General features: G+C 49.5%; 1 protein-coding gene across 1 annotated transcript in view; it reads left to right on the top strand.

The window, feature by feature from the left end:
• ITGAL (integrin subunit alpha L) overlaps window positions 1-9,585 on the top strand; it is a 41,718-nt gene that overhangs the window by 29,145 nt on the left and 2,988 nt on the right. The window contains exons 19-25 of the mRNA XM_049788130.1: window positions 2,863-2,928; window positions 3,018-3,088; window positions 3,976-4,117; window positions 6,112-6,216; window positions 6,706-6,785; window positions 6,876-6,962; window positions 8,438-8,513. Of these exons, the coding sequence (XP_049644087.1) occupies window positions 2,863-2,928; window positions 3,018-3,088; window positions 3,976-4,117; window positions 6,112-6,216; window positions 6,706-6,785; window positions 6,876-6,962; window positions 8,438-8,513 (627 nt within the window). The remainder of the gene's footprint in view (window positions 1-2,862; window positions 2,929-3,017; window positions 3,089-3,975; window positions 4,118-6,111; window positions 6,217-6,705; window positions 6,786-6,875; window positions 6,963-8,437; window positions 8,514-9,585) is intronic.

Here is a 9,585-nt window from a genome sequence, read left to right as displayed (position 1 = left end):
TGGGTCTGTATTCAAGAATGATCCCAGCAGTGCTTAGGAACCCATAGATTGTGCCAGGAATTTGAACCAGGGTAGGTCACATACAAGGCAAAGCACCTTTACCCCTTTACTAATTGTCTCCTGTCTGGGTGTCTTTTCCTTTAAGGCTCAAACTCAATTTACCTGCGGGCCGCAGGAGGCTAAGTCAGAGTGATCCTTGAGTGCAAAGTCAGTAGTAAGCCTTGAACATTGGGGGGTGTGACCCAAACAACTAAAACAAAACAAAACAAAAAAAAGATTCCTCTAGGGCAGGGCCACAAAATGTTGTACGGAGGGCTGTTTGCGGCCCGCGGGCCGCAAGTTTGAGACCCCCGCAATAGAAGTAAAATATGAAAAAAAGAAGAAAAAAAATGGGCCCAGAGAGATAGCACAGCGGCGTTTGCCTTGCAAGCAGCTGATCCAGGATCTAAGGTGGTTGGTTCAAATCCCAGTGTCCCATATGGTCCCCCGTGCCTGCCAGGAGCTATTTCTGAGCAGACAGCCAGGAATAACCCCTGAGCACTGCCAGGTGTAACCCAAAAACCAAAAAAAAAAAAAAAAAGTAAAATATGGCTGCCTGGAGCAGAAAAGGGTTTGGGGGGAGTATTTCTATTTAAATTTGGGGAAACAAGATGGAAAGGAAAGGAAACCAGGGCAGAGACCCTGGAACTCTCAGGAAGAAGGAAAGGACTGGGCCACCTCAGAGTATACTTGCCCTGTTGTGCCATAGTATTGAGCCTCAGAGGCTCCTAATACTGCTGAAGTCCTAGCATGTGCAAGGCTCTGAGTTTTGGTCTCCAGCATAGCATGGCCTGCTGAGTACTATTAAATGTGGCCCTGTATTTATTTAATTTTGTTTTGTTTTGCTGGTTTTTGGGTCACACTCGGCAGTGCTCAGGGGTTACTCCTGGCTCTACACTCAGAAATCATTCCTGGCAGGCTGAAGGATCATATGAGATGCCAGGATTTGAACCACCGTCCTTCTGCATACAAGGCAAATGCTTTGTCTCCACGTTATCTCCCCACCCCTGCGTATTTACAAAAGAAAAAGATGTCAAGTCCAGGGAAGAGAGTGTAGAAAGTCTCGATCATCTTCTTTGGAAGAACAGAGTCCCCTTACAGCATGTGGAGCTGTGGTATGTGATTGGAAACAGCATCCATTATCTCCAGGCCCAAAGCTTGGTTTCTGGTCTCAAGTCCTTAATACTTAGCCTGGGGTTTGATGTCCTTTGAAGCAGCAGGATCTGGTGGAAAGAAGCTAAATTGAAGGCATGGCCCAAGCAGAAACAGATTCCACCCACCTCAAGAATGTTTCCCTAAGGGGGCCGAAAAGATAGCATGGAGGTAGGGCATTTGCCTTGCATGCAGAACGGTGGTTCGAATCCTGGCATTCCAGATGGTTCCCCAGGCCTGCCAGGAGTGATTTCTGAGTGTAGAGCCAGAAGTAACCCCTGAGCACTGCCGGGTGTGACCCAAAATCCAAAAAAATAAAGTCTCCTTCATTCTTGAGAGAGCTGGTATTGCTAAGTGACCCCCATGAGTGTGCTGGAAGGTGCCCACTGTATCCCCTGCTTTCCCGTGAGATGAAGGTGAAGGGCAGAGTGAGAGTTGCTGCCATGATAGAATGTTGTATAAACCCCATCAGCCTAGACTACATCTAGGCCATGGTCCTGCCCTCAAAGATTTGAAGTACATGCTTTTTATATGTTGGAGACTCAGTTTCAATCTGCAGCACTACATGGTCTCACTAAAATCTCTGGGAGGAACCCCTGGGAACTGAACCTGGAGTAGCCTCAGGTTGTACTGTGTGTGGCCCCCAGAGTACAACTAAATCACATGGTCACACTTAACAGGCTGCTGGGAAAGCTGTGGCCACGCAGCCCTCTGCATGCTGTCTTCCTGGCGTGAGCCTTTGGATGCTTTGTTCTTCCTTCCTATTCTCCAGCCTCTTTACCTGGATTCCTCTTCTACATCCTTTACATTTCAGTTCAGGCCCCTTCAGGAAGCTTCCCTGATGCCCACGGGGGCAGAATTCCCTTCTACATGCTTTTATGTTTTTCTGGCGCTTCCCTTTCTCATCACAGCAAGAAGATACCTGGGTTGGAACTGAAGTGATAGCACAGTGGGAAGAGTGTTTGCCTTGCACATGGCCATCCCATATGAGGGTGGAGGGTGTGCACCTGGCAGCACTCAGAGGTTTTCCTGACTCTGTGCTCAGAAATATTTCCTGGCAGGTTCGGGGGACCATATGGGATGCCAGGGATTGAACCTGACCTGGCCGCGTGCAAAGCAAATGCTCTACCCTCTATGCTATTGCTTGCCCCCCCCCCCCCACCAGGAGCTATTTCTGAGTGTCTCTCAGTGTGGCCCCCTAAACAAAACAACAAACCAAGAAACAAACAAAAAGAAAAGAAAGAAAATGTCTGGGGGTTTCTCTGGTGTCTGTACTTCTCTGCTATGAAAGGGCCTCCCCCAGAGCAAGGCATCTGGAAATGAAGAAACTACTCAGTCTATTCTGAGGGAAGCAGGGATCAGAGTCCCTGAGTCCTGCTGCAAGTCCAGAGGCTGCAGTCCAGAGGCTGCAAGGCCAGGCCTTCCTTCCTGCCAGGGAGGCTGGCTGATCCAGGAGATTCAGAGCGGCTTTGACAAGTCCCAGATCTCATGTCAGGAGAGGGACGGGAGCCACTTGATCTTAGCCTCCCTCAAGGAGCTGCCCATGGAGGAGAGCTGATGGATGGCCTTAGGCTGAGTCAGGATGGTGGGGGGACCTGTATAGGGTCCAGTTAATGCTCCCGAGGCCTGCCCATCCTTCTGCTATCTCAACTAAACTCTCTTGTCTCCCAGGCTCATCAACAAGGCCTGGATGTGCGGCCCATCCTAAGACCGTCACCACACTCTGAAACCAAGGAGGTAAGAGGGCAAGTGGGACTGGGAGGCCAGTGTCAGGCTTTCTGGACCTATGGCACTGGGTCTCCAGCCCTTTGACCTTGGCCTTTCAGATTCCCTTTGAGAAGAACTGCGGCGAGGATAAGAAATGTGAGGCCGACCTACAGCTCTTCTTCTCGGAAAGGTCTGAAAGGCTCCCCCAACTGCAACACCCTGATCCCTCTCACTGACTTCCCCAGGCAGCCCCTGGGTGCTGAAGAGAAGTCAGGGCTGCCTGGCTGGTTGTGGGGTCTAGCCTCAGTGTACCACTGTCAAGATGATATGAGAGTGCAATATGCAAAGCCTGGGCAGAGGAGCTGCATTTGTTTGTTTTTTGAGGAGAGCACACTCAGCGATACTTAGGGCTTACTCCTGGCTCTGCAATTAGGCATCACTTCTGAAGGACTTGGGGGACAGTACTGGGAAACAGAGCCAGGTTGGCTGGGTATAAGACAAACAAGCCCCTTACCTGCTGCACTGTCACTCTAGCCAAGAGCTGCTTTGTGTTTCTTTGCTTTCTTTCTTTTTTTTTTTTTTTTTTTTTTTGAGGTTTTTGGGTCACACCCTGCAGTGCTCAGGGGTTACTCCTGGCTCTATGCTCAGAAATTGCTGCTGGCAGGCTCTGGGGACCATATGAGATGCTGGGATTTGAACCACCGATCTTCTGCATGCAAGGCAAATGCTTTACCTCCATGCTATCTCTCCGCCCCACTTTGTGTTTCTTTTGTTTGTTTGGTTTGGTTTGGTTTGGTTTTGGGTCACATCTAGCAGCGCTCGGGGTTACTCCTGGCTCTACACTTAGAAATAGCTCCTAGCAGGCTTGGGGGACCATATGGTATGCCAGGATTTGAACCACAGTCCTTCTGCATTCAAGGCAATGCCCTACCTCCATGCTATCTCTCCGGCCCTGCTTTGTGTTTCTTTGACACTTCCATAACTGAGGGAAGCAAATTTCCCAGCTATGGGAGTCCACACCTCTTTCCTGCTATCTTTGCCTTGGCACCCAAAACTTTCCTCCACTCCTTCTCCTAGATCCACAGTCCTCCGTCTGATGCCCTCTGCCAGTCTCTCAGTGGTGCTGAGGCTGAAAAATATAAAAGAAGATGCATATTGGGTACAGTTGGGCTTGTACTATCCCCGGGGGCTCTCCTTCCGCAAAGTGGAAGTACTCAAGGTAAGGAGAAGGCTGGACACCAAGGGGAGCTGCCAGCATGGTCAAGTACCAGGGCCACCACTGGGTTTCAACTTGATGGTTATTTCCCAGCTCTCTGGGCCACAGATTCGATAATGGAACATAGTCTGAGGATACCCAGGGCAGCAGCAGCTCAAGGACCATGACCCTTGCACACCTGTGACCTCGGTCATGCTTGTGCTTTAAAGAGACCATCACCTCCCCCTGCAGGCTCATCCTTTATGCTTGCTCTTCTAGGAGCCACCCTTATGGTACTGGTGGGACCAAGCAGTGCTGGGGATCAGAGGCAGGTGTAAACTTTGGCTCAGCTGTTGCATTTTAAAGACACATCTGGGATGTTTAACAGATGCTTTTGTTGTGTGTGCTTTGTTTTGTTTGGTTTGGTTTGGTTTTTGGGTCACACTTGGCAGCGCTCAGGGGTCACTCCTGGCTCTATGCTCAGAAATTGCTCCTGGCAGGCTTGTGGGAACCATATGGGATGCCAGGATTTGAACCACCGTCCTTCTGCATACAAGGCAAATGGTCTACCTCCATGCTATCCCTATGGCCCACTTTTGTTGTTTTAATTATTATTGTGAAAGTAATCCCAGATCACCACAGAAAATGGGAAAGCAAAGAGAAGTTTAAGGACCATCACATGTGTTTTGTAACTGACACTTATTCATATGTAATTTTTTGGCGGGTCACACCCGGCATCACTCAGTGGCTACTCCTGGCTCTATGCTCAGAAATCACCCCACATGGGGGACCATATGGGATGCCGGGATTCAAACCACCATCCTTCTGCATGCAAGGCAAATGCCTTACCTTCATGCTATCTCTCCAGCCCCATCATATGTAATTTAATAATCTGCTGTCTGTTCTGTATCAGTATATAGAACTATAGACTATATTTGCATGTACTTATTTTATATTTGTTGTAATTAGCATTGTGTTCTCTATCTCTTTAAAGAAATGTTTATTGTAGTAAAATATGTATAAAATCTACCATTTTGGAATGGAGAGATGGCTCCAGAGACAGAGCACATGCAGGATATGTGGGAGGCCCAGGCTTCATCCCTGGCACAGTGGGTCTCATGCACCCTGGGAATGTGTCTCAGCATAGCACACATCACTATTTCAGCTGGGGTTATAGCTCAGTAGCAGAGCCTGCTCTGCAGGTATGAAACACTGCTTTACTCATGGGCTCTGGAAAAATTAAAAACAAAACCTGCCATTTTAGTGGTTTGTTTTGGGGAGGAAGGGTTGTAGCAGCCAATCCAGAGACTTTCATCACAGACCACAGTGTTGTGCAAGCATCAGCACTGTTTACTGAGCACTTTCATCATCTCAAACAGAACCATCATGTTCAGCGGCATTTGTCCTGACCTGAGTTCCAACAGAAGTAAAACTAGGGGGACTCACTGGATCTCCCCAGCCTAAATTACCTAGTTTAATTCCCTTCAAGTCTGAGGGTGGGAGTCTGAGGGGTCAACATTAACCCTGCCTTGCCTAACATTGGGGGAATGGCTTGTTGCTCCTCAAATCCTTGCTAACCTAGAGAGGTAACAGGACTTCGGCCAGTTCCCCAGACCCTCAGTGACGGGACCAGAGGCACTGGGCCTGGCTTGTTTCTGTGATTGCTCAATACCTTCAAACATGTGATTGTTTGCAGTGAACATTCTCAGCTGAATCATTATCTGTCCCCTGATCCTTGGCCCAAGTGGGGATGGTGTCCTGAAGGGTGGGTCATGGGGTGCAGGGTCTCTGAGATGTCTCAGTTGCACCCCTTCAGAAACCCTTTTTTTGGTTTGATTTGGGGGGGAGGGTTGGCCACACTCAGTGGTGCTCAGGGCTTTGTGCTCAGGAATCACTCCTGGTGGTGCTCTGGGGACCATATGGGATGGTGGGAATCAAACCCAGGCCAGGCAAATGCCCTGCCCATTGTACTATCTCTCCAGCCCCTCAGAAGCCTTTTCTCTTCCTTCTCCCTTCAGCCCCACAGCCAGATACCTGTGAGCTGCGAGGAGCTTCCTGGTGAGTCCAAGCTCCTGAGCTTGTCCTGCAATGTGAGCTCCCCGATCTTCAGAGCAGGCAGCATGGTGAGTGGGGACACTCCAGCAGACAAGTGGCTTTGGGGAGTGCTGGCATTAAAGAGAAACCCCAGACATGCCAAAGGAAGTGAGCAGAACCACATTCCCTTAGGATCAGTTAGGACTCAGCCTGGTGGAGCTGAGCTCTTCCTTTTCTTTTTTTCTTTTTTTTTTTTTTTTTTGTTTTTTTTTTTTTTTGGGTCACACCCAGCAGCACTCAGGGGTTACTCCAGGCTCCATGCTCAGAAATCACTCTTGGCATGCTCGGGGGACCATATGGGATGCTGGGATTCGAACTAATGACCTTCTGCATAAAAGGCACATCTTACCTTCATGCTATCTCTTCGGCCCCTAGCTCTTCCTTTTCTAACTCCACCGTCACTTCACCCTTTGGGACCTTAGGCTCCTTGTCTGACTAGTGGGCATCAACCCCTAGTCCAGTGTTCAAGATCTAATGAGCAATTGGCAGGGGCTGAGATGACCCTTCCTCCTTCCCAGGTCTCTATCCAGGTGATGTTCCACACTGTGCCCAACAGTTCCTGGGAGGACTTAGTGGAGCTACACGCCAACGTAAGCTGGTGAGAGGCCCTAGGAGCTTCTGGCACCCCTGTCCCCCTACCCCCATCCTGCCTCTGTGCTTTAACATGGCTTACCCCCTCCCTTGGCAGTGAAAATGAGGACGCCAACCTCTTAAAGAACAACATGGACACTATCAACACCACAGTGCTGTACCCCGTCAACATCCTCACTGAGGAGTGAGTTCTAGTCCCCAGCCCGACCTCTCAGATTTCCCCTGGAGCTCCATAGGAGTGGTTAGAACCAATGATGCCACAACCACTCAACAGTTTTCTTGTTTCTTTGTTTTGGGGGATTGCTTGTTTTAAGACCACACCCAGTAGTGCCCACTCTGTCGGGGGACTATCTGGAATGCCAAAGATCAAACCTTCATGGGCCACGTGCAAGGCAAACACTCTTCCTACAGGGCTTGGGCCTTGTAGAACTAGATTCAGGATCTTTTTTTTTTTTTTTTTTTTTTTTTTTTGGTTTTTGGGCCACACCCTGTGACGCTCAGGGGTTACTCCTGGCTATGCACTCAGAAGTTGCTCCTGGCTTCTTGGAGGACCATATGGGACGCCGGGGGGATCGAACCGCGGTCCGTCCTAGGCTAGCGCAGACAAGGCAGGCACCTTACCTCCAGCGCCACCGCCCGGCCCCTAGATTCAGGATCTTGAAGGTTGAAGGTTGAAGGCCCTCTGGGCCTCTGGGCCACTGTGCTGCTCCCCAGTTTATTCAGCATGCACTGCAGATTGAGGGGCCTAGAAGCCTGAATCTGGAGAGAAATTTGCTTACCCCTGGGCCACATTTTCAGCCAGGCCAATAGCCCTGACTTTCCAGGGCCCAGAAGAGCAAGAACAAGGGGAAGAGTATTCTGGGGCCACTCATCACAGTGGTGTCAGAGTCACAATCATGCTCCCATCTGGCCAGAAAGCACTATGGGCAGGAACCCTTGGAAGTCTTGGAGGGCCTCATTCACCACACCAGCTGTGTAAAGGGTGGGGAGGCTTTGGCTCAGTGCTAAGCAGGGGTGAGAAGGGCTAAGATGGGTCCCGAGCTCTGCTGAGCAAGCAGGAGGATGTTGTCTAATAGATGCTGCTGAGTTAGAGAGAGGAAAGCTGGCACTGATGAAAAAGTTCATGAAGGAGTCTCTGGGATCTGGCAGCATAGGGGATTCGGAGAGCAGCCAGCAAGGATGGAGACTAGCTTGCCAGAGAGCACTTGCCAGAGAGCATTTGCCAGGGAGCACAGCATAGGGAATCAAGTAGGGGATGGACCTGGGAAGTAGGGAGTGTATGGGCATAGACTCAGATATGTGGGGGCAAGCCTAGACTGGGGGATTTTGAGCCTGACCCTGAGGGTAGCAGGAGCCCTGCATGAAGCTTAGCAGGTGAGTGGCAGTTTAGATCATTCTGGACAGGTCCTGGAAATGTGTGTGGGAGAGTGTGTTAGGATTCCAGAAGATACACAATGAGACCCCAGACCCTGAGCTGCCTTGGAGAGGGAGAGTAGGGGAGAACAAGGTTCTGAAGGCACCTGATGCAGGCAGGTCTCTGGGCAAGAAGCTGACCCTTCTATGAGCCTCAGTTTGCAAGCCTTCATAAGACTTGGAAGCTCCCCCTTAGCCGGCAGAGCCTGGCCTGCCTTACCTTCACCTCCTCTCCTGTTTCTACAGCCAGGAAAACTCCACGCTGTATGTCGGCTTCACACCAAAGGGTCCCAAGATCCACCATGTCACACACTTCTATAAGGTAGGACTGAGGGAACTGAGATCTTAAGTACAAGGAGGCCCTACCCCTAAAGTTTCCTGACATAAGACCATTTCTAGGCTCCAGGCAAACTAGTTTGTCCAATCCCAGTCATTGTCTGTAGTACCCATACAGTTATATTTTTCACAGTCTCTGTTGTTGATCTCACGTTTCTGTGGAACTGAGATCTTTAGGGTCAAATGCCACTCCAGTGGCTCCAGAAAAGAGACCAACTATAAAATTAAAATATCCATGAGTTGTGAGACTGCCCCACATGCTGTGTTTCTTTCTTTCTTTCTTTTTTTTTTTTTTTTTTTTTTTTTTTTGGTTTTTGGGCCACACCCGGCCGATGCTCAGGGGTTACTCCTGGCTGTCTGCTCAGAAATAGCTCCTGGCAGGCACAGGGGACCATATGGGACACCGGGATTCGAACCAACCACCTTTGGTCCTGGATTGGCTGCTTGCAAGGCAAACACCACTGTGCTATCTCTCCAGGCCCACACTCTGTGTTTCTAACCCCATGCAGCTGGGTCTGATGTACCAGGATAACAGCAAAGAAAGTATACCAAATAGTCAGAAAAGAGATTCACTGGGATCAGCCTGCTTTTCACTTTATGGTCTCTCTCTGCCATGTGCTCCCTCTGCACCCCATCAAAAGCCAAAACTGCTCTCTCTTTATTATCCACAACCAAATCCACCAAGATGGGGGAAGGTCCTGTAATTCAGGTGAGCTTTTACATAACAAAATAAAAGGTTTAAAAATGGTTTTGGAAAAAGGAAGTTGTGGGACCACGTTTGTTAAGGGTTGTTAGCTTACAGGACTGGACCCAGGTTCTCTGTGAGGCCAGGCCCGACTTTCCTTCTCCAGGTAAATTACTGGTACAATACAGACTCAGAGAATATTTGAACATTCCATAAGCCACTGTAGTAAATTTGGTCAATGGCTCAGTTTAACACCCTGTGAAATACATCTCACCAGAAGGTCCATTGGCAGACAGAACCTTCATTCCCATATTACAAAGGGTATATGGGGCTGAACAGAGCAGGCCTCCTGCCAGAGACCTGCTAGAAGGGG

Source organism: Suncus etruscus, chromosome 15 (assembly GCF_024139225.1).
Source record: "Suncus etruscus isolate mSunEtr1 chromosome 15, mSunEtr1.pri.cur, whole genome shotgun sequence".
Classification (NCBI taxonomy): Eukaryota; Metazoa; Chordata; class Mammalia; order Eulipotyphla; family Soricidae; genus Suncus; species Suncus etruscus.
Note: the sequence above shows the minus strand (reverse complement) of the source record. Positions and strands in the feature narration are given on the sequence as shown.